This window comes from Bufo bufo, chromosome 2, assembly GCF_905171765.1.
Source record: "Bufo bufo chromosome 2, aBufBuf1.1, whole genome shotgun sequence".
Classification (NCBI taxonomy): domain Eukaryota; kingdom Metazoa; phylum Chordata; class Amphibia; order Anura; family Bufonidae; genus Bufo; species Bufo bufo.
The window spans coordinates 299,267,927-299,293,707 of NC_053390.1; the positions used below are offsets into that span (position 1 = coordinate 299,267,927).

General features: G+C 42.0%; 1 protein-coding gene across 1 annotated transcript in view; it reads left to right on the forward strand.

The window, feature by feature from the left end:
- LOC120990832 overlaps positions 1-25,781 on the forward strand; it is a 144,179-nt gene that overhangs the window by 117,577 nt on the left and 821 nt on the right. The window contains exons 10-11 of the mRNA XM_040419734.1: positions 8,443-8,547; positions 10,824-10,855. Of these exons, the coding sequence (XP_040275668.1) occupies positions 8,443-8,547; positions 10,824-10,855 (137 nt within the window). The remainder of the gene's footprint in view (positions 1-8,442; positions 8,548-10,823; positions 10,856-25,781) is intronic.

Sequence of the window (25,781 nt, forward strand, 5' to 3'; positions counted from 1 at the left end):
GTCACCTGGTGCGGCCTGCACCCCCCTTGCAACGCCACTGCTGGGAGGGAGGGTATGCTGATAGGCCTGAATGTGTCTGCTGAGTTACAGGGTCAAAGTTTGCTCAATGATGACGTATAGGGGGCGGACCGAACATCGCATGTGTTCGCCTGCCGCGGCGAACGCGAACAAGCGATGTTCGCCGGTGAATAGTTCGGGACATCTCTACTTGTAATCCCATATGTGCAATATATCAGAGGGATTTTTCACCACAGTATCCTAAAAGCCTAAAATGTGACAGTCACCTATGCATGTGTAATCACAGATGTGCAGTATATAAAAAAAAGTGTTTTTTTTAAGCACAGTAAGCAAAACGCTGTATTTCTGGACTAGCAGACATGCAGATAGATAGTGCTGGTGCACTATCGTTGCATAAAATGGCTGCCGATTATGTATTGATATTGACAAACTGAAGTAAAAAAAAGTTCGTATTCAGCAGTAGTTGGCTCAGTGCAGGCTTAAAAAAATTGTGCACAGCACCCACAAAACACATTTGATGTAGATCGCTGAGTAAAAAGGCAGTTCTTGGAAAATATTTCTCCCTGATCTCTCCCTGACAGCAGCTGCAGCCTCTCCCTACTCTAATCGGAGCAGAGTGACGGGCGGCACAACGTGACTCCAGCTTAAATAGAGGCTGGGTCACATGCTGCAGTTGGCCAATCACAGCCATGCCAATAGTAGGCATGGCTGTGATGGCCTTTTGGGGCAAGTAGTATGACGCTTGTTGATTGGCTGCTGTGCAGCCTTTCAAAAAGCGCCAAGAAAGCGCCGAACACCGAACCCGAACTTTTGCGGAAATGTTCGGGTTCGGGTCCGTTGCCGAAAAACCTAAAGGTCTTTTTGTTTTTACCACAGTATCCTAAAAGCCTTATTTGTGGTCTAAATGTGACAATCACCTATGCAAGTGGAATCACAGATGTGCAATATATCAGAGGGATTTTTCACCACAGTATCCTAATAGCCGTATTTGTGGCCTAATTGTGACAGTCACCTATGCAAGTGTAATCACAGATGTGCAGTATATGAAAAAAATGTTTTTTTTTTTAACAACAGTAACCTAATAGCCGTATTTGTGGCCTAAATGAGATAGTCACCTATGCACGTGTAATCACAGATGTGCAGTACTGTATATGTAAAAAAGTAGTTTTTTAACAGCAGTAACCTAATTGCCGTATTTGTGGCCAAAATGTACAGTCACCTATGCACGTGTAATCACATGTGTGCACTATATCAGAGTTTTTTTTTACCACAGTATCCTAAAAGCCTTATTTGTGGCCTAAATGTGACAGTCACCTATGTAAGTGTAATCACAGATGTGCAGTATATGAAAAAAAGGTTTTTTTTTCACCACTGTATCCTAAAAGCCTTATTTGTGGCCTAAATGTGACAGTCACCTATGCATGTGTAATTACAGATGTGCAGTATATGAAAAAAAGGTGTTTTTTTAACAACAGTAACCTAATAGCCGTATTTGTGGCCTAAATGTGACAGTCACCTATGCACGTGTAATCACAGACGTGCAGTATATGAAAAAAATGTTTTTTTAACAACAGTAACCTAATAGCCGTATTTGTGCCTAAATGTGACAGTCACCTATGCACGTGTAATTACAGATGTGCAGTATATGAAAAAAATTGATTTTTTTTAACAACAGTAACCTAATAGCCGTATTTGTGGCCTAAATGTGACAGTCACCTATGCACGTGTAATCACAGATATGCAGTACATGAAAAAAAGTTTTTTTTTCACCACAGTATCCTAATAGCCGTATTTGTGGCCTAATTGTGACAGTCACCTATGCAAGTGTAATCACAGATGTGCAGTATATTAAAAAAATGTTTTTTTTAACAACAGTAACCTAATAGCCGTATTTGTGGCCTAAATGTGACAGTCACCTATGCAGGTGTAATCACAGATGTGCAGTTTATGAAAAAAAGGTATTTTTTAACAACAGTAACCTAATAGCCGTATTTGTGGCCTAAATGTGACAGTCACCTATGTCTGTGTAATCCCAGATGTGCAGTATATCAGAGGGATTTTTCACCACAGTATCCTAAAAGCCTTATTTATGGCCTAAATGTGACAGTCACCTATGTAAGTGTAATCACAGATGTGCAATATATGAAAAAATAGTTTTTTTTTCACCACAGTATCCTAAAAGCCTTATTTGTGGCCTAAATGTGACAGTCACCTATGCACGTGTAATCACAGACAAGCAGTATATGAAAAAAAGTTTTTTTTTAACAACAGTAACCTAATAGCCGTATTTGTGGCCTTAATGTGACAGTCACCTATGCACGTGTAATCACAGATGTGCAGTATATGAAAAAAATTGTTTTTTTTTAACAACAGTAACCTAATAGCCGTATTTGTGGCCTAAATGTGACAGTCACCTATGCACGTGTAATCCCAGATGTGCAGTATATCAGAGGGATTTTTCACCACAGTATCCTAATAGCCGTATTTGTGGCCTAAATGTGACAGTCACTTATGCACGTGTAATCACAGATGTGCAGTATATGAAAAAAAGTTTTTTTTTCACCACAGTATCCTAATAGCCGTATTTGTGGCCTAATTGTGACAGTCACCTATGCAAGTGTAATCACAGATGTGCAGTATATGAAAAAAATGATTTTTTTTTTTAACAACAGTAACCTAATAGCCGTATTTGTGGCCTAAATGAGATAGTCACCTATGCACGTGTAATCACAGATGTGCAGTACTGTATATGTAAAAAAGTTGTTTTTTAACAGCAGTAACCTAATTGCCGTATTTGTGGCCAAAATGTACAGTCACCTATGCACGTGTAATCACATGTGTGCACTATATCAGAGGTTTTTTTTACCACAGTATCCTAAAAGCCTTATTTGTGGCCTAAATGTGACAGTCACCTATGCACGTGTAATCACAGATGTGCAGTATATGAAAAAAAGGTTTTTTTTCACCACTGTATCCTAAAAGCCTTATTTGTGGCCTAAATGTGACAGTCACCTATGCACGTGTAATTACAGATGTGCAGTATATGAAAAAAAGGTGTTTTTTTAACAACAGTAACCTAATAGCCGTATTTGTGGCCTAAATGTGACAGTCACCTATGCACGTGTAATCACAGACGTGCAGTATATGAAAAAAAGTTTTTTTTTAACAACAGTAACCTAATAGCCGTATTTGTGGCCTAAATGTGACAGTCACCTATGCACGTGTAATCACAGACGTGCAGTATATGAAAAAAAGTTTTTTTTTAACAACAGTAACCTAATAGCCGTATTTGTGGCCTTAATGTGACAGTCACCTATGCACGTGTAATCACAGATGTGCAGTATATGAAAAAAATGTTTTTTTAACAACAGTAACCTAATAGCCGTATTTGTGGCCTAAATGTGACAGTCACCTATGCACGTGTAATCACAGATGTGCAGTATATGAAAAAAAATGTTTTTTTTTAACAACAGTAACCTAATAGCCGTATTTGTGGCCTAAATGTGACAGTCACCTATGCACATGTAATCCCAGATGTGCAGTATATCAGAGGGATTTTTCACCACAGTATCCTAATAGCCGTATTTGTGGCCTAAATGTGACAGTCACTTATGCACGTGTAATCACAGATGTGCAGTATATGAAAAAAAGGTTTTTTTTCACCACTGTATCCTAAAAGCCTCATTTGTGGCCTAAATGTGACAGTCACCTATGCACGTGTAATCACAGATGTGCAGTATATGAAAAAAAGTTGTTTTTTTAACAACAGTAACCTAATAGCCGTATTTGTTGCCTAAATGTGACAGTCACTTATGCACGTGTAATCACAGATGTGCAGTATATGAAAAAAAGGGTTTTTTTCACCACAGTATCCTAAAAGCCTTATTTGTGGCCTAAATGTGACAGTCACCTATGCAAGTGTAATTACACATGTGCAATATTTGAAAAAAAGTTGTTTTTTTAACAACAGTAACCTAATAGCCGTATTTGTGGCCTAAATGTGATAGTCACCTATGCACGTGTAATCACAGATGTGCAGTATATGTAAAAAAGCTTTTTTTTAACAGTAACCTAATTGCCGTATTTGTGGCCTAAATGTGACAGTCACTTATGCACGTGTAATCCTAGATGTGCAGTATATGAAAAAAAAAGTTTTTTTTAACAACATGTGGGGGGTTAGCTCTTCTCCGGGGGTCATTTCTACAGATACGACTTTAGGACACCAGGTTTCAGGTCCAAACAGTGTATTTATTTTACACACTCCAACCAATACAGGTCATCATGAAGTTGCAGCTTCACCTAACACATGTGACATCCACATAAAATAATAAACACTTGCGTGGCTAGGCTCTAACTAACACAGAGTTTCCTGACTCACCTAGGTCACAGTTCACACCCTGTGAACTCGTGCGGCTTTGTCAGCCAATGTCTCACAGCCTCCTGGCTGTACAGAGCACAGTATGCCCACTGTCTCTAGTTCACTCTTTCTTGTGGGGGATTGGGGCTCAGTAGTCTGCCTCACTATGGCCCTGCGGCCCTCCCAGGCGTCGCTGTGTCCCCCAACTCCAGGCTATCTCCCAGCCTCGTGGTCCCTCAGCCTTGCCCAGCTGAGACCACACAGACAGAGCCTCCAGGCCTCTGTCTACAGGTAACACAGTTCCCCCCTTCTGACACCCTGGGAGGTGCTTTCTGCCAGCCTGATTACATCCAGCTTGTCTCACCTGTGGTGGAACAGGGGTGTGGCCCGCACTATCCACCCCTTCCTTGCCTCCAACCTGCGTGAGACCTGTCACTGTCTCACAAACAGTAACCTAATAGCAGTATTTGTCGCCTAAATGTGACAGTCCCTTATGCACTTGTAATCCCAGATGTGCAGTATATCAGAGGGATTTTTCACCACAGTATACTAAAAGCCTTATTTGTGGCCTAAATGTGACAGTCACCTATGCAAGTGTAATCACAGATATCAATATATGAAAAAAAGTTTTTTTTAAGCACAGTAAGCAAAACACTGTATTTCTGGACTAGCAGACATGCAGATATCCTATGCTGGTGCACTATCGTTGCATAAAATGGCTGCCGATTATGTATTGATATTGACAAACTGAAGTAAAAAAAAGTTTGTTTGCAGCAGTAGTTGGCTCAGTGCAGGCTTAAAAAAATTGTGCACTGCACCCACAAAACACATTTGCTGTTGATCGCTGAGTAAAAAGGCAGTTCTTGATAATATTTCTCCCTGATCTCTCCCTGACAGCAGCTGCAGCCTCTCCCTACACTAATCGGAGCAGAGTGACGGGCGGCGCTACGTGACTCCAGCTTAAATAGAGGCTGGGTCACATGCTGCAGTTGGCCAATCACAGCCATGCCAATAGTAGGCATGGCTGTGATGGCCTTTTGGGGCAAGTAGTATGACGCTTGTTGATTGGCTGCTGTGCAGCATTTCAAAAAAGCGGCAAGAAAGCGCCGAACACCGAACCCGAACTTTTACGGAAATGTTCGGGTTCGGGTCCGGGTGCCAAAAAACCTAAAGTTCGGGTTCGCTCAACTCTACTCATAAGCAAAGAAGCTGAAACCCTTCCACAGTGACTGGGATTAAAGATAACTCTGATCCCTATCCTCAGATGCTGCAGTGAATAACACATACATAATCTGTGCCATTAGGCAGGGTGACGATTGGTTGCTATGGCAGGCTGGGGCCTCTTAAAGGCTCCCAGGTCTGCCATTGTAAATTACTTACTAAGCTCTGCCTCTGTGGGGTCTTAAAGGGGTTGTCTCAAGTAAAAGAATGACACTTATCATGTAGAGAAAGTTAATACAAGGCACTTACTAATGTTATTATCCATATCGCCTCCTTTGCGGGCTTCATTCATTTTTCCATCACATTATACAGTGTTTTGTACAGTAAGTGTGGCTGAAGTGCATGCACAGTTTCCTGGACATTTTTAACAGATCTTGCAGTTCAGTGAAAGACTTGAGGAACCAGGTGACAACCAGATCGAAAACGTACACCATGGGTCAGCCCTCTCTAATGGGGCGCAGACAAAATGTTTTTCCGTTATCAGTAACCATGGTTCCTATCTCCAGTTGGTGAGGAGACAGCCAGTGTTCAATTTTATTTAAGACGCTATTCAGTTTCTCCCCAGTGTGGCTTTGTTTGTCAAGGCTGATTATGTGCAGAAACGCGTGACAACGCCTAGCTTTTCATAGGTGATATGCTGGAGGACCACTGTGAGCTGTGCCTAGAGCGCAGAGTGATTATAGGGTGGAGGATGAGGAGGCTGAGATCAACAATGGCTCAGAAATCGCAGCATTACAACCCAGAGGTGGCATTGTCATCAGTGGCCAAGTTGCTGGTGCGCTGAGTGCCATAATGGAAAAAAAATTGAAAACACACAATTCGACATTTTTTTGTCACCTTTCCCCCGAGAAAAAACTGAATAACAGTAATCAAAAAGTTGCACATACCACAAAAATGGTACCAATAAAAAGTTTGTCCCGCAAAAAACAAGCCCTCATACATATCTGTAAAGAATAAATCAAGGCAACTAGACTTACTGTAGACTTCTTGAAAATGTTTCACTCGTTTTTCCAACGAGCTTTCGCAATTCTCGTTAGAAGAACGAGTGAAACGTTTTCAAGAAATCTACAGTAAGTCCAGTTGCCTTGATTTATTCTTTACAGATATACCATGACATGGATAAATGAGAACCTTCACAGACAAGCCCTCATACAGCTCTGTGGATGGAAATATAAAAAAGTTAAGGCTGTCAGAAAATGTCAATACAATTTTTATTTTTATTTTTTTCAAAGGATTAAAAAATTTTAAAAGTAGTAAAACAAAAAATAAGCTATACAAGTCTGGTATCGCTCTACTCGTATTGAGCCACAGAATAAGAATGTCATGTCATTTTTAGTGCACAGTGGACTCCGTGATGTCAAAATCTCAAAAACCTTGGAGGAATTGTGGTTTTATTTTAATTTAACCCCACAAAGAATTTTTTTTTCCTGTTTGCCGAAAACTCACTTGGTAAATTAAATGGTGCCCTTAAAAAAATAAAACTTTTCTAGCAAAAAATTAGCCCTCATATATCTATATGAACAGAAAATGTAAAAAAAGTTATGGCTATAAAAAATGGGCCCGGTACTAAGGGTTTGTTCACACTACCGTGCCGTGTTTTGCGGTCCGCAAATTGCGGATCTGCAAAACACGGATGCTGCCCGAGTGCCTTCCGCAAATTTGCAGAATGGAACGGACGGCCTTTATAGATTTGCCTATTCTTGTCCACAAAACAGAGCCACGGAATGGAGCAACGGATGTGGACAGCACACGGAGTGAATTGAAGTGAATAGGTCCGCACCCGAGCCGCAAAAAATACGACTCGGATGCGGAACCAAACCACGGTCATGTGAATGAGCCCTTAAGGATTTAATACTGAGGCACACTAATTGTATCACTAAAGTTATACAGGATGGGCCATTTATATGGATACACCTTAATAAAATGGGAATGGTTGGTGATGTTAACTTCCTGTTTGTGGCACATTAGTATATGTGAGGGGGGAAACTTTTCAAGATGGGTGGTGACCATGGCGGCCATTTTGAAGTCGGCCATTTTGAATCCAACTTTTGTTTTTTCAATAGGAAGAGGGTCATGTGACACATCAAACTTATTGGGAATTTCACAAGAAAAACAATGGTGTGCTTGGTTTTAACGTAACTTTATTCTTTCATGAGTTATTTACAAGTTTCTGACCACTTATAAAATGTGTTCAATGTGCTGCCCATTGTGTTGGATTGTCATTGCAACCCTCTTCTTCCACTCTTCACACACTGATAGCAACACCGCAGGAGAAATGCTAGCACAGGCTTACAGTATCCGTAGTTTCAGGTGCTGCACATCTCGTATCTTCACAGCATAGACAATTGCCTTCAGATGACCCCAAAGATAAAAGTCTAAGGGGGTCACTGGATATGCGAAATTGCTACATGATGATGTGTTTCACTCTTTATGCACTGAAGCTGGCACGTTCCCTGAGTTTTTCCAGCAAGATGGTGCACCACCACATTATGGGTGTCAGGTCAGAGCATTCCTAGATTAACAGTTTCCTGGAAAGTGGATTGGTGGTCGTGGGCCAGTTGAATGGCCCCCAAGGTCTCCCGATCTGACCCCCTTAGACTTTTATCTTTGGGGTCATCTGAAGGCAATTGTCTATGCTGTGAAGATACGAGATGGGTCCGGATTCAGTGCGAGTGCAATGCGTTCACCTCACGCATTGCACCCGCACGGAATTCTCGCCTCCGCATGGAATTCTCGCCCGTGTGAAAGGGGCCTGCAACTTAAAAAGTTATAGCTCTTGGAACGCAAATGCTTATGATGCCAAGGGGTTAATTTTCTCCTTACTCTAATTTATGTTTAATTTATAGATGTGTCACTTACATGGATTTATTACTGCGTTGGCGGCCTGCTCAGTACATTAGTGGTGGTTCTGCTGATCTTCCTCTTATGCAGATTTTGCTTACCAATGAAGCGTGAGTTCTTCAATTATTTTAGCATTTTATATGCATGGTATGGCCTCAATTTGAAACTGATAAGGTGCATGGAGGGTCTTAGTTATCAAGAAAGATTAAAAGAATTACATTTATTTAGTCTTGAGAAGAGACATCTAAGGGGGAACATGATCAACCTACACAAATATATAAATGGGCCATACAAAACATATGGTGAAATACTGTTCAATGTCAAATGCCCTCAAAAGACCAGGGGCACTGCCTCCGACTGGAGAAGAAAAAGTTCAGTCTCCAGAAGCTTCAAAACTACTTTACTGTAAGAACTATGAAGCTGAGGAATAGACGTCCTCAGGACGTGGTCACAGCAGGAACAGTGGACAGTTTTAAAAAGGGTTTAGATTCATTCTTAAAAGTAAATGATATTAATGCTTATGAAAATGTGTAGAAATCTGAGTCTCACTTCCTACTGGTATTCGTGTTCCCACCTATTGTTTGAACTTGATGGACTTATGTCTTTTTTCAACCGTATTAACTATGCAAACTATATGTCCCAAAAATTAAAGCCACCGTTAAGGAAAGGGGACATAAAAAATATATATTTTAGTTTCACCTTGTGCTGTTAACCCAAAAAATTTGAAAATCATACTGTTTCCTCCTTTTTTTTTTATTTTTCCTTTTTATAAAAAATAAACAAATACATAAATAAATAAGATGCTAAAAAATAAATAAAGCCCTGTGTATAACCGAAAAAGTCACAAAAATGATTTTCATGACCAAAAAACATGGTTACATGTGCTAAAAAAAAAAAAAAAAAAGTAAAATGAGCAAGGGGGGAAAATGGCCCTGATTTGAACTGGTTAACTTGATGTGTTGTAAGCAGAAAAAAAATGGGAATGCCTAAAAAACTGATTGACTTGAGACCAAAACAACAGGTCTTATGGGGTATTCCTTTCATCCAGTGGCTAGAGCACTTATCAAAGGTGGCTTAAAGTGGGACAATAGTTGAACCACTGACAGGATCATGGATGCCCATTGATAAGTACCCAATTTATAAAACTCATACGTCACATGTAACAGGACTTAAAGGGGTTATCCTATGACTAAAGTAAAAAATTTAAATCAGACATCATATAGTATATGATAATCTTCTCCTAACAAAGCAGGAACCAGCACTGTACCTCACATGGATCCAGAGATTGCTCCCCATTCATTGCTCTGCTAGATTTATATCAAGCTAAAAAAGCTCAATGGAAGTGTCTTTTCTGCTGCATCTCAGGGGGCGTGTCTCAGCTCTCCCTATCACAGCTCAGGAGGCAGTTGAAGGATGAAACTAAGCATGTGCGGCCATCTCAGTGAGCAGGACACAGATATAAGAAAAGAACAAACAGCAGGTGCCGCTGTACAGATACATTTTATTGAATAACTCAGTGGCTATGCTACATTTTTAATTACATGCAATTACAGAAGTAGTCAGATCCAGGTGTTGGTTTGAAACCGGAAGAATATTTTTTGTGGGACAACCCCTTACTTATTACCTATTACCGAATACAGCAGGACACATTCAGAGATCTTCTGAAGTCCATGCCTCAACAGTATACACAATATTAGGCAGGTAGTATATGTGTATTCACTTTTTTATTTTTATTCATTTTTTGCCAAGCAAACAAAAAAGGAGAGTACATTTTGTGAGTGTCCAAATATTATTGAGGGGAATAGACATATTAATCAGCACAGACATGCCATGATATCTGACAAGTGCTCCTCAATATCACTGCTAGAGATGATCGAAGTTTCCAAAAATTAAATTTGTCTGCTTTGCAAGTTTTACAAAGAAATTAGCTTCGTGATGAATTACTTTACAAAATACTTTGTAAGTAGCGGGTGCAATGACGTGGAACCCCTCAGATGAACCCCCTTTGAACCCCTCAGATGCCGCGTTCATCACTGATCGCGGCATCTGAGATGAGGGCTTTTAGGGGTTAATTAGTTTTAAAAAAAACTCACCTTATCCATTTGAGCATGAAGAGGCCACCACGTGCAAAATCTTCAATCAAGATGGCCGTGGCGGCCTCTTCATGCGCAAATGGATGAGGTGAGTATTTATTACCCCAAAGCAAAAATAAATTTGGCTTTGCGGCGAATCAACTTTTGCCTGAAATTCAGACCGAAGTCCACTTTAGATACTTCGATTCGCTCAACACTAATCTCTACTTTTCAGCTATACATATACAAACATCTTTAAATATAATTTATGTAGTCAATTCTTACATTATGCTAATTATATGTTTCTTTATTAGGGAAGAAGAACAGACCCATGAAAACATCATTTGTAAGTTACAAATTTAGGGTCCATTCACACGTCCGTAATGTATTGCGGATCCGCAATACACCTGGCCAGAACGCCTATAGCAGTGTTTCCCAACCAGTGTGCCTCCAGCTGTTGCAAAACTACAACTCCCAGCATGCCCGCACAGCAAAAGGCTGTCCTGGCATGCTGGGAGTTGTAGTTTTGCAACAGCTGGAGGCACACTGGTTGGGAAACACTGGCCTATAGAACATGTTCTATTTTTTTCGGGAGCCGTGGACCGGAAGAAACAGGGCCGCGCTACAGAAATGCGGATGTGGACAGCAAACTGTGTGCTGTCCGCATCTCTTCCGGCCCCATAAGGAATGAATGGGTCCGGATCCGTTCTACGGATGTGTGAATGGACCCTTATGCAAATAATTAGTAAAATTTGTGAATTAGATGTTTATGTATCTTATTTTATTTTTCTTGGAGTAGAGCAACAGCAGCAGTTTATGCTGGAGGAACTATGGTAATGCTAGTTTCACACTTCTGTTCATAGCTGTCTGGGTCCGGTATTGCCGGATGTTACCACAATGCCAGCTGGGGTCCATCAGAGAATCGGCTATGATCCGCCCGCTCCCCAGGAAACATGCCAGGATTCAGCCGAACAAAAACCGCAAGGTAGTGGTTGAATCTATAGTCAATAGCCAAAGGAGCAGGTGGGTATTCTGGTAACATCCTGCAATTCTGGATCCAGAGAGCTCCGGAAGGGCTGTTCTGCGCCGGAATTACGAACAGAAGTGTGGAATAACCCTATGCAGGCAGCAGACGGCTATGTGTTCACTATTAGTGTTTGTTAAAAAAGGTTTATCCAACTACAGTTTTTCTTTAAATACCCCCAATCCAGCAAACTTGTCAAGGTACCCATACTTCCTGCTCTCCAACTCTTTCTTTGGGCTCCATAGGTCCACTGCCATCTTTGCTGTGCTTCGGTCCCCTCATGTAAACTTCCGGACGGGGGTGACATGTGCAGCTGCAGCCAATGACTGGCTGCAGTCCAAGTGGCACACCACTGCTGCCATAAAGTGTAGTTCCTCTAGTATCTATGTTCTCAATTATTTTAATGTGTCAGTTACTCCTGTATTTTCCATCTACGTTGTCTGAAGACTGATGCCTCTGCTAAAGGTGAAATCTGTAACAATTTTTATGATATTGAGTTAAACTGTTGTGAAAGGCAACCTCTGACCAAGTGATTGGGCTAAAAAGGCGTCTATGAGAAAGAGACTGAATATTAATTTGGTAACAGTCTAGCTAGCTGTTAAATATCATTGACTGTACATTTCTATTTGGCACTGCTTTGATATTTTTATTGATTGATAAAATAATTAAAGACTGACTCCACTGATTTCAGTTAGGATATCTTCAGTTCAGTTCTTCCTGCATGATAGAACAAAAAGCGCAGATGCACATGGGTACCTAACTCGAAATCTATTTCGATGCTGTTTGTGGGCCTTTACTTTCAAGGAGAGCAGAACCCATAAAAACACTGACTGGCGCATGGTCAGCTATACACATCACCTAATTACAAAAAGCTGTGAGGAGGATGGCTCAACATGCAGGTTGCCACACCTCCTCATATATGTTAAACAGAATAAATCAGTGCATCCTCCATGGTAGAACAAAAAAGTAATGAGCGTTGAGTGATGTCATTGACTCATCCTCCTCACCACCGTGAAACATGTTGGTGGCAGCATGCTGTGGGGATGCTTTTCTTCAGCAGGGAGGAAGCGGGGAGGAAGAAGGAAGCGGGTCAGAGGTTATAGGAAGATGTATGGAGCTAAATACAGGGCAATTCTGGAGGGAAACCTGGTAGAGGCTGCAAAAGACTTGAAACTGGGGCAGAGGTTCAACCTCCCAGCATGAACCTAAACATTCAGCCAGAGCTACAATGGAATGGTTTAGATCAAAGCATATTCATGTGTTAGAATGGCTCAGTCAAAGTCCAGACCTAAATCCCATTGAGAATCTGTGGCAAGACTTGAAAATTGCTGTTCACAGACACCCTCCATCAAATCAGACTGAGCTTGAGCTATTTAGCAAAGATGAATGGGCAAAATTTTCAGCCTCTAGTTGTGCAAAGCTGATAGAGACATACCCCAATAGTCTTGTAGCTGTAATTGCAGTAAAAGGTGGTCCTACAAAGTATTAACTCAGAGAAGCTGAATACAAATGCTCACCACAGTTTCCAAATTTTTATTTATAATTTTTTTTGAAAACCATGTATTATTTTCTTTTCACTTTACACATACTTGCTACTTTGTGTTGGTCTATCATATAACATCTCAATTAAATACAGTACATTTTAATTTGTGGGTGTAACGTGAAAAAATGGGTAAAACTTAATGGGGTATGACAGGAAAAAGATGGAAAATGGCAAATGTAGTGGGATCTAGCAGAGACATTTTATAAAGCTGCAAAATATGGCGCACTCTATTTATTGTGCAATCTCCCTTATTGACCGGACTGCAGACAATAATATGGCAGACAATAATAATAGCTTCCTGTTACTAAATATGAAAGACGACCTTTAGATGAAATGTAGAAAACTCAAAAGAAATAAGCCTCATAAATAGTGTTGGGCGCGAATATTCGAATCACGAATAATAATCGCGAATATCGGCACTTCGAGAATTTGCGAATATTTAGAATATAGTGATATATATTCGTAATTTCGAATATTCTAGATTTTTATTTTCATCAGTAACCTCCCTTCTTGCTTTTGGGCCAATGAGAAGGCTGCAATGTTTTTGCCTGAGCTTAGCAACATCCCTAGCAACCAATAGGAAAGTTGCCTACCCATTACTATATAAGAACCTCCCCAGCAGCCCTTGTATGCATTTTGCAGATCTGAGAGAGACAGAAGTGTTATTGCTGTGCTCTCTGCTTTCCTGTGTCATTACATTAGATAGTTAGTTTATATATATATATATATATATATATATATATATATATAATACAATACAGATAGTTAGTGGGAGATAGTCAGTGTAGGTTAGATAGTGATATAGTCTGCTGTCCTTACATACTGTACATGCTACATACATAGTGCTGTATGTATGTACCGTATGTACCGCAGACGGACATCACTAACCTGATCAATCACTGTTTTTGGTAGAAATTTCTACATGGCAAATAATGGGTCGTTCCAGACATTGTTCAGAAGAACAGTCTACCTTGATTAACCACTTAAGGACCACATTAACCACTTAAGTGATTAACCACTTAAGTGACCAGGCCCTTTTTTACAAATCGGCACTTCACAACTTTAACGGTTTATTGCTCGGTCATGCAACTTGGCACCCAAATTAATTTTACCTCCTTTCTTCTCACAAATACAGCTTTATTTTGGTGGTATTTGATTGCTGCTGAGATTTTTCGTTTTTCTGATATTAATCAAAATAGATCGCAATTTTTTCAAAAAAAGTGTATTTTTAACTTTCTCTGGTTAAATTGTTCAAATATAATTACATTTCTATACAAGTTTGTGTCAGAATTTATTGTGCTACATGTCTTTGATAAAAAAAAAAAAAAAAAATCCAATAAGTGTATATTTATTGGTTTGCGCAAAAGTTATAGCGTTTACAAACTATGGTACAAAAATGTGAATTTCCACATTTTGAAGCAGCTCTGACTTTCTGAGCACCTGTCATGTTTCTTGAGGTGCTAGAAATCCAGGATAGTATAAATACCCCCCAAATGACCCCATTTTAGAAAGAAGACACCCCAAAGTATTCGCGGAGGGGCATGGTGAGTTTATGTATGATTTAATTTTTTTTCACAAGTCAGCGGAAAATGACACTTTCTGAGGAAAAATAAATAATAATAAAGTTTCCATTTCTGCTAATTTCTGGCAAAAAAAATAAAAATCTCCCACGGACTCACTATGCCCCTCAGTGAATACCTTGGGGTGTCTACTTTCCGAAATGGGGTCATTTGTGGGGTGTGTTTACTGTTCTGGAATTTTGGGCGGGGCTAAATTGTGAGCAACCCCGTAAAGCCTAAAGGTACTCTTTGGACTTTCGGCCCCTTTACGCACCTAGGCTGCAAAAAAAGTGTCACACATGTGGTATCGCCGTACTCAGGAGAAGTAGGGCAATGTGTTTTGGGGTGTATTTTTACATATACCCATGGTGGGTGAGAGAAATATCTCTGTAAATTGACAACTTTGTATAAAAAAATGGAAAAAGTTGCCATTTACAGAGATATTTCTCACATACAGTATGGGTATATGTAAAAATATACCCCAAAACATATTGCCCTACTTCTTCTGAGTACGGCGATACCACATGTGTGACACTTTTTTGCAGCCTAGGTGCACAAAGGGGCCCAAATTCCAATGAGTACCTTTAGGATTTCACAGGGCATTTTTTACGCATTTGGATTCCAAACTACTTCTCACGCTTTAGGGCCCCTAAAATGCCAGGGCAGTATAAATACCCCACAAGTGACCCCATTTTGGAAAGAAGACACCCCAAGGTATTCTGTGAGGGTCATGATGAGTTCATAGAAGATTTTTTTTTTTTGCACAAGTTAGCGGAAAATGATATATTTTTTTTCTTACAAAGTCTCATATTCCACTAACTTGTGGCAAAAAATAAAATTATACATTAACTCGCCATGCCCCGCACGGAATACCTTGGGGTGTCTTCTTTCCAAAATGGGGTCACTTGTGGGGTATTTATACTGCCCTGGCATTTTAGGGGCCCTAAAGCGTGAGAAGTAGTTTGGAATTTAAATGTGTAAAAAAATGCCCTATGAAATCCTAAAGGTACTCATTGGAATTTGGGCCCCTTTGTGCACCTAGGCTGCAAAAAAGTGTCACACATGTGGTACTTCAGAAGAAGTAGGGCAATGTATTTTGGGGTGTATTTTTACATATACCCATGCTGGGTGAGAGAAATATCTATGTAAATTGACAACTTTGTATAATTTTTTTTTTAAAAGTTGTCATTTAAAGAGATATTTCTCACACACAGAATGGGTATGTGTGAAAAGACACCCCAAAACACATTGCCCTACTTCTCCTGAGTACGGCGATACCACATGTGACACTTTTTTGCAGCCTAGGGTCGCAAAGGGGCCAAATTCCAATGAGTACCTTTTAGGAGGGCATTTTTAGATATTTGGATTCCAGACTTCTTCTCACGCTTTAGGGCCCCTAAAATGCCAGGGCAGTATAACTACCCCACAAGTGACCTAATTTTGGAAAGAAGACACCCCAAGTTATTCCGTGAGGGGCATGGCGAGTTCATAGAATATATTTTTTTTTGGCACAAGTTAGCGGAAATATATATATATTTTTTTTCTCACAAAGTCTCCCTTTCCGCTAACTTGTGACAAAAAGTTCAATAAGCCCCTCAGCGAATACCTTGGGGTGTCTTCTTTCCAAAATGGGGTCATTTGTGGGGTGTTTGTACTGCCCTGGCATTTGAGGGTCTCCACAATCATTACATGTATGGCCAGCATTAGGAGTTTCTGCTATTCTTCTTATATTGAGCATACGGGTAAATGAGATATTTTTTTTCATTCAGCATCTGGCCTGAAAGAAAAAATGAACGGCACAGATTTTTTCATTCGCATCAATCAATGTGGATGAAAAAATCTCTGCCAAAAAATGTGCAAAAAAAAAAGAGGGGAAAGGCGTCTGCCAGGACATAGGAGCTCCGCCCAACATTCAAACCCACTTCAGCTCGTATGCCCTGGCAAACCCGATTTCTCGATTCACAATAATCGATGTGGATGAATAAATCATTGCCAGAATTTTTTATTTTTTATAAAAAATGTTTGCCAAAGCATATGAACACCGCCCCTCAGCTCATATGCCTCGGCAAACGTATCTTTTTTACTGCACAGTAGAAATCTCGTCTTGCAGCGCCGCATACACCGACTTTGTGTAATCTGACAGCAGCGCAATGCTTCTGTCAGAATGCACATCAGTGCTGCAGCTGGTTGATCGCTTGGTCCACCTAGAGAAGGTAAAAAAAAAAAAAAAAAACAGGCAGCAACGCAATAAATTTATTAACATCAACTTTTATGAACTTTATATAACATTTGAAACAGAACATTAACTTTTTTGCTTACCTGTGATTTTTTTTTTTTTTACCTTTAGAGGACAAACCTCTCCTTCCCCATGGGACAATGTGCAAAGCGCAAATCGCCCAGAGATGTGGCGAAGTACATTATACACTTTGTCCCAGGTGAAAGGAGAGGTTTGTAGCAGCTCTGTGTGAAAGGGCCCTAAGACCCCTGTGTGCTTGTCCTGTGTCATGCGATCCCTACACTAAGAGTGTACCTGTGTGTGGTACTTGCTGAAACACTCCCCTATGCATATGGCAGGCTGGTCAGGACAGTCAGGACAAAAAAAGGTGGTGTCATGCCTTATTCCAGCCCTGCTACGGACACAACATCTTTTTTTTGGGGAACGCTGAGTTGGGGTTCCAGGATAGACACTCTGGAAGTGTCTGCCATGTAGCCGGCTAACTACATCAGGGACTTGGGGCACGGTCCCTCCTGGATACAGGAGTTCCGAAATGATCTCTTCCTGGAATTTTAGGAAGGATCCCGTTCTCCCAGCCTTACTGTAGAGAACAAAACTATTATACAGAGCCAATTGAATTAAATAAACAGACACCTTCTTATTTCAGTGTCTGGTGGGGCGGGACACTAAATAGGGAGCCAACATCTGGTCATTGAAGTCCACCCCTCCCATGTGAAGGTTCTAGTCGTGGACAGAGAGGGGTTTCTCAATGACTCCAGTTGCCCTTTCAATTTGTACTGTCGTGTCTACGTGAATGGTGGACAGAAGGTAAACGTCCCTCTTGTCCCTCCACTTCACCGCGAGCAGTTCTTGGTCACACAAGGCAGCCCTCTCCCCCCGTTCAAGTTGGGTATTAACGAGCCGTTGGGGGAAGCCCCGGCGACTAGGTCGCGCGGTGCCACAGCATTGAATTCCGACTATATGTAAGTGCCGAAAGAGGGCCACGCTTGTGTAAAAATTGTCCACGTATAAGTGGTACCCCTTGTGGAGTAAGGGTGACGCCAAGTCCCAGACAATCTTGCCACTGCTCCCCAGGTAGTCAGGACATCCGACCGGCTCCAGTTTTGAGTCTTTTCCCTCATAGACCCTAAAACGATATGTATAGCCTGTGGCCCTTTCACAGAGCTTATACAGTTTGACCCCATACCGGGCGCACTTGCTGGGGATGTACTGTTTGATGCCAAGGCGCCTGGTAAAATGTACAAGGGACTCGTCTATGCAGATGTTTTGATTGGGGGTATACACATCTGCAAACCTGGATAACAAACGGTCTATGAGGGGCCGAATTTTGTGGAGCCGGTCATAAGCAGGGTGGCCTCTTGGATGACAGGTTTTATTGTCAGTGAAATGCATAAAGCGCATGATGACCTCAAAACGTGCCCTGGACATAGCAGCAGAGAACATGGGCATGTAATGTATTGGGTCTTTAGACCAATAGGACCGCAATACATTTTTTTTAGTTAGACCCATGCTGAGGATAAAGCCCAAAAATATTTTAAATTCGGAAACTGTGACTGGTTGCCACCGGTAAGGCTGGGCATATAATCTTTCCGGATTGGCGGTTATATACTGTGTGGCGTAGCGGTTGGTTTCTGCCACAACTAAGTCATAGAGATCCGCGGTGAAGAACAGCTCAAAAAACTCAAGGGCTGATCCTAAATGAGCTATCTCCACGCAAACTCCAGACTGGGCGGTGAAAGGGTGAAATAAGGGTGAGGCGGAAGCAGGGGATTGCCAATTTGGGTTTGCCAGCACCTCTGGGAGACTAAGGGCTCTACGGGCCTGTGAACGTGGTGGCTGCGACGGGGGAGTTACTGTACGTGCCACCTTACTAGCTTGAACTGCCCTTCTGGTGCTCGCCACTTCACCAGGAAGTACGGCAGTGCTAGAAGAAGGTCCAGGATGTGCTGCGCAGCTGGTGTATGCCGCACCATAAAAAAGATCAGCACTAGCACCACTCTGCTGCAAATGAGGCTCATCACGCGGGGTATGCAGAACACTGACATGGGGTCGGGTACGCCTGACCATAGCAGGGACCTCAACCTCGTCATCTTCACTAGCGGATAGAGTGCCACTGCTGTCTACAGGTTCAAATTCTGAACCACTGGATTCAGCGGGTGAGGCGTCCCCTGCCTAGTAAAAAGGAGTGCTTGCGAAGTAAAGATGCGATCGCTAATAAAGATCCAGAAAGCTCAAAAGTGATCTTTATAGCGCCGCAGCGATTTTACAGTGTTTTTGCAGTGATCAGAAAAAAATAATTCTGGCAGTGCGGTGGGGCGGACTGAACGCAAGTGTGCGCACAAGATCAGGCCTGATCGGGAGAACACTGTGTTTTTTGTAGAGCCTAAGGTGACCCTAATGTACTGATATAGATCTGATTGCGATCAGTCTTGATCACTTACAGATACTATATAGTACTAGTGCTGATTAGCGACAGTGATTACGCTAATCAGCGACTATTCAGTGACTGTGGTGGGGTGGGCTAGGCGCTAACTACCTAACAAGTAGCTAAGTAACTGGCGGTGATAAGGGACCCTTACAGGGGGGTGATCAATGACAGGGGGGTGACAGGGGGGTGATCAGGGAGTCTATATGGGGTGATCAGGGGTTAATAAGTGACAGGGGGGGTGTAATGTGTGTGTGTGGTGATTGGTGCTACTTACAGAGCTGCCTGTGTCCTCTGGTGGTTGATCCAAGCAAAAGGGACCACCAGAGGAGCAGGTAGAAATAGCGTCTGACATACCCATTTCATTGGTTATTTTAAAAATCTACAGCCTGCCAGCCAATGATCGCTGCTGGCAGACTGTAGTTCAACTTGTTTACTATGCGATCCTGTAAACGCGCGCTCCTGTGAGCGCGCGTTCACAGGAAATCTCGGGTCTCACGAGATGACGCCAATAGACGTTGCTGAGACCTGAGAGAGCTGCCGTCCGGACGCCTATCGGAGTTAGTGTGACGGCAAGCGGTTAAAAAGTTTATTGGAGAGGGGAAAACATATAAAGAAGTGCAGAAAATGATAGGCTGCTCAGCTAAAATGATCGCAAATGCTTTAAAATGGCAACCAAAACCTGAAAGACGTGGAAGAAAGTGAAAAACTACCATTCAAATGGATAGAAGAATAGCCAAAATGGCAAGGACTCAGCCAACAATCAGCTCCAGGAAGAAGTTATCTGTGAGTACTGTTAAAATTAGAAGACACCTATGTGAAGCCAAGCTATCTGTCAGAAGCCCCGGCTCTAGTGGCCGGAGACAGTTTGTCACATGACCCCCAAACACTGAATTCAAGCCACAGTACACTGTGAAGACAGTGAAGCATGGTGGCGCAAGCATCATGATATGGGGATGTTTCTCATACTACAGTGTTGGGCCTATTTATCGCATACCAGGGATCATGGATCAGTTTGAATACATCACAATACTTGAAGAGGTCATGCTGCCTTATGCTGAAGAGGAAATGCCCTTGAAATGGGTGTTCCAACAAGACAACGACCCCAAACACACCAGTAAATGTGCAACATCTTGGTTCCAGACCAACAAGATTGACGTTATGGAGTGGCCAGCCCAATCCCCGGATCAAATATGCAGTTTCTGAGGCAAAACCAAGAAATAGAGAAGAACTGGGGAATGTAGTCCAATCATCCTGGGCTGGAATACCTGTTCACAGGTGCCAGAAGTCGGTTGACTCCATGCAACACAGATGTACAGCAGTTCTCAGAAACAGTGGTTATACAACTAAATATTAGTTAAAGGGGTTGGCCACCATACGCAAAAAAATAAATAAAAAATTGTCCCAGATAATAACTAATGCCAAGAGATATTAGTATAATGATAGATATACTGTGTATGTATAATTTTTCTAATGTGTTCAGCATAGTATGCTCCCGTAGATTAGAGGCTGTGTGGGCGGAGCAGCTGCAAAGTGAAAGTAAAAATCCCAGCATGCATCAGAGCAAGCATCTTCAGAGGAGTGGTCACATGACATCCCAGGCCAACTGTGATACCATAGTAACAACAGCACCTCAGGTGTCATTTCATTACAGACAAGTCAGCATAATGGTAAGAATCTCCTATTACCAGCAATGAATAAAGATTATTACCGTTCACAGAAAATAAAGTGATCAGTACAGTACAAACATGTAAGGCTACTTTCACACCTGCGTTTAGGTGCGGATCCGTCTTGTATCTGCACAGACGGATCTGCACCTATACTGCAAACGCTTTTATCCGTTCAGAACGGATCCGTTTGCATTACCATGAGGAAAAAAAAAAAAATCAGTTTTGACTTACATTGAAAGTCAATGGGGGACGGATCCGTTTTCAATTGCACCATATTGTGTCAGTAAAAATGGATCCGTCCCCATTGACTTACATTGTAATTCAGGACGGATCCGTTTGGCTCAGTTTTGTCAAACGGACATCAAAACGCCGCAGCGTTTTGGTGTCCGCCTCCAGAGCGGAATGGAGGCGGAATGGAGCCAAACTGATGCATTCTGAACGGATCCTTATCCATGCAGAATGCATTGGGGCTGAACTGATCCGTTTTGGGCCGCTTGTGAGAGCCCTGAACGGATCTCACAGGCGGACCCAGAAACACCAGTGTAAAAGTAGCCTAAGTCTATCTATGAAATATCTATCTGCCTATCTATTTATCATCTATCTCCTATTTCATATATATATCTATGGTTCATCTGTCTGTCTATTTATCTATCTCATATCTATCTATACAGGGAGTGCAGAATTATTAGGCAAGTTGTATTTTTGAGGATTAATTTTATTATTGAACAACAACCATGTTCTCAATGAACCCAAAAAACTCATTAATATCAAAGCTGAATATTTTTGGAAGTAGTTTTTAGTTTGTTTTTAGTTTTAGCTATTTTAGGGGGATATCTGTGTGTGCAGGTGACTATTACTGTGCATAATTATTAGGCAACTTAACAAAAAACAAATATATACCCATTTCAATTATTTATTTTTACCAGTGAAACCAATATAACATCTCAACATTCACAAATATACATTTCTGACATTCAAAAACAAAACAAAAACAAATCAGTGACCAATATAGCCACCTTTCTTTGCAAGGACACTCAAAAGCCTGCCATCCATGGATTCTGTCAGTGTTTTGATCTGTTCACCATCAACATTGCGTGCAGCAGCAACCACAGCCTCCCAGACACAGTTTAGAGAGGTGTACTGTTTTCCCTCCTTGTAAATCTCACATTTGATGATGGACCACAGGTTCTCAATGGGGTTCAGATCAGGTGAACAAGGAGGCCATGTCATTAGATTTTCTTCTTTTATACCCTTTCTTGCCAGCCACGCTGTGGAGTACTTGGACGCGTGTGATGGAGCATTGTCCTGCATGAAAATCATGTTTTTCTTGAAGGATGCAGACTTCTTCCTGTACCACTGCTTGAAGAAGGTGTCTTCCAGAAACTGGCAGTAGGACTGGGAGTTGAGCTTGACTCCATCCTCAACCCGAAAAAGCCCCACAAGCTCATCTTTGATGATACCAGCCCAAACCAGTATTCCACCTCCACCTTGCTGGCGTCTGAGTCGGACTGGAGCTCTCTGCCCTTTACCAATCCAGCCACGGGCCCATCCATCTGGCCCATCAAGACTCACTCTCATTTCATCAGTCCATAAAACCTTAGAAAAATCAGTCTTGAGATATTTCTTGGCCCAGTCTTGACGTTTCAGCTTGTGTGTCTTGTTCAGTGGTGGTCGTCTTTCAGCCTTTCTTACCTTGGCCATGTCTCTGAGTATTGCACACCTTGTGCTTTTGGGCACTCCAGTGATGTTGCAGCTCTGAAATATGGCCAAACTGGTGGCAAGTGGCATCTTGGCAGCTGCACGCTTGACTTTTCTCAGTTCATGGGCAGTTATTTTGCGCCTTGGTTTTTCCACACGCTTCTTGCGACCCTGTTGACTATTTTTAATGAAACGCTTGATTGTTCGATGATCACGCTTCAGAAGCTTTGCAATTTTAAGAGTGCTGCATCCCTCTGCAAGATATCTCACTATTTTTGACTTTTCTGAGCCTGTCAAGTCCTTCTTTTGACCCATTTTGCCAAAGGAAAGGAAGTTGCCTAATAATTATGCACACCTAATATAGGGTGTTGATGTCATTAGACGACACCCCTTCTCATTACAGAGATGCACATCACCTAATATGCTTAATTGGTAGTAGGCTTTCGAGCCTATATAGCTTGGAGTAAGACAACATGCATAAAGAGGATGATGTGGTCAAAATACTCATTTGCCTAATAATTCTGCACTCCCTGTATATAATCTATCTCCTATCTATCTATCTATCTATCTATCTATCTATCTATCTCCTATCTTATATCTATCTCATATCCATCCCATATCTATCTCGTATCTATCTAATATCTATCTATCTATCTATCTATCTATCTATCTATCTATCTATCTATCTATCTATCTATCTATCTATCTATCTATCTATCTATCTATATCTCATATGTATCTAATATCTATCTATCCCAAACCTTTTATCTATCTAATATCTATCTCCTATTATCTATCTAGCTATCTATCTCCTATCTACCATATTTTTCGCCCTACAAGACGCACCTAGGTTTTAGAGGGGGACAATAAGATTTTTTTTTTTAATGACACCTCAGATCAGACCCCAATGGGAATGACCCCCACTCTGACCTCAAATAAGAGCCCCATGCCTCTCATGTGCCCCCCAGCCTCTCATCAGCCCCCCAGCCTCTCATGTGCCCCCCAGCCTCTCCCTCTTATCAGCTCCCTCTGGTAACTCCCCCCCCCCAGTATTAATCATTGGTGGCAGTGGCCACAGGGTCCCCCTCCCCCTTCCATCATTGGTGGCAGTGGTCAGTTCCGACCGGAATCCCACAGACAGAAGAAGGAGCGCCCGGCGGCCACGGCGCACGTGAGTATACAGATGCTCACTAACATACCATGGCAGCCAGGACTTCAGTAGCATCCTGGCTGCCATGGTAACCGATCGGAGCCCCAGCATTACACTGCTGGGACTCCGATCGGAACTGACCACTGCCACCAATGATTAATACTGGGGAGGGAGGGGGGGCGCACTGCCCACTGTCACCAATGCAGAAACTGAAGAAAAGTTCCGGCACCCGACATCTGACAGGATGCTGTGATCCGCGCAATTAACCCCTCAGGTGCCACACCTGAGGGGTTAATTGCGCGGATCACAGCGTCCTCTCAGAGGTCGGGTGCCGGTACTTTTCTACAGTTTCTGCATTGGTGGCAGTGGGCAGTGCAAGTAAGCGGCCAGCAGGTATCGGCAGTGGTATTGGGGACATTAGCACGAGTATAAGTACTCGTGCAAATGTCCAGTATCGGTCCCGATACCGATAATGGTATCGGTACATCACTACCGGTAATGTGTCAGATCCAGGCACCGACCCTGGACACAGTAGAAGTGCCGGATGGGTGGGTTAGGGTTACGTGAGGCTGGGGCGCCAGTGGCAGACTGGGCATGCGCTGCAAGGATGAGGAAAAGCAGCGCATGCGCATTTACTCTGCAGGCATGGACGAAGCTCCTCCATGTCGCGTGCAGCTATGGACGAACTGGCTGCACGGCAGAGCGGGGCTCAGGGGGCGTGTCATCAGATAAGAATACAAACATTGCTATTTTTCACTTTTCTTTTTTGCTATTTTTTTAAGAGGAACAACACAAATGTTATATATTTTTCTTCATGTTTTGATTTGGAAAAGAATGTGTAGTGTTCCCAATGCATTTGTGTGTATGGAAGTAAAAGCTATAAGAAGGATTTTGAGGTTTGTTCATTTTTTTAAACACACTGCTGCTATTATTTGCTACATATATACATAGTGCTTTGATGTCATAAGTTCACAACAATACTTAGTGCACCAATCACTAATATGTAGTCAGACCTGTTAAAATGTGAAGTTGCACATATTCCGCCAAAATATTCGCATCATTAGTGCCGATTTGCGCAATCGCAAATATATTGGAGCACTCTATCTGCATATAAAGCTATTGTAATGTTCTGCCGTGCCAACCATTTTCTCCAGTCTCAGAAAACTTCTAGCAGCTTTAAAAATGGAGTTATTGTGACCCACGCCTGTATTGCGTGCGCATTACGCGCATATTACATTGTCGATTTTTGCAATCAAGACCATATGATAACTTGCGAATATACGACGAATATTCTACCAAATATTCACGAAATATCGCAAATTCGCATATTGCCCCTGCCGCTCATTACTACTCATAAATGTACTATGCATAAAAATCTAAGAACATTGGAGCAAATTATTAATTTTGTCTAAAGGTCCATTTACACGAGATGACATGGCAGCAGATTGTCGGGAAGGAAGTGTTCTTTCACAACAATGTGCTTCTCGCTGGTGGAGGAGACCACTGTACAGTGGTCCCGAAAAGTTACAATATTAATTGGTTCCAGGACGACCATTGTATGTTGAAACCATGTTGAGTAATCGTTTCCAAAGGGCCAAAATTTTATCCAAGTTAAGAGAAAATAAAGATAAAAAAAAAATAAGCAGATAACTAAGACAGATAAAACAAGTCCTTACATATAATTGTGATCGGATCGGCTAGCAGATGATGAGCCCTAACCTTAGCAGTGGGGGTGTGGCGGAACTGCTTGTGTAAGGAAAGCCTAAAGGGGGCCACCTTGAAAGGAGGATGTGTGAGTTGAGGGCTATGGGTGGGAGGGTCAGCTGTAGCTGAAGACCGCGTCACTCGGGAGCTCGCTGCTCCTACCTTTTGTAGTCCTGCTGGCGCCTCCCCTCACACAAATGCGGCGTCTGCCGCGCCTATACCAGTCAGGGATAGCTGCTAACTAGAGAAGAGTCCTTGATTGG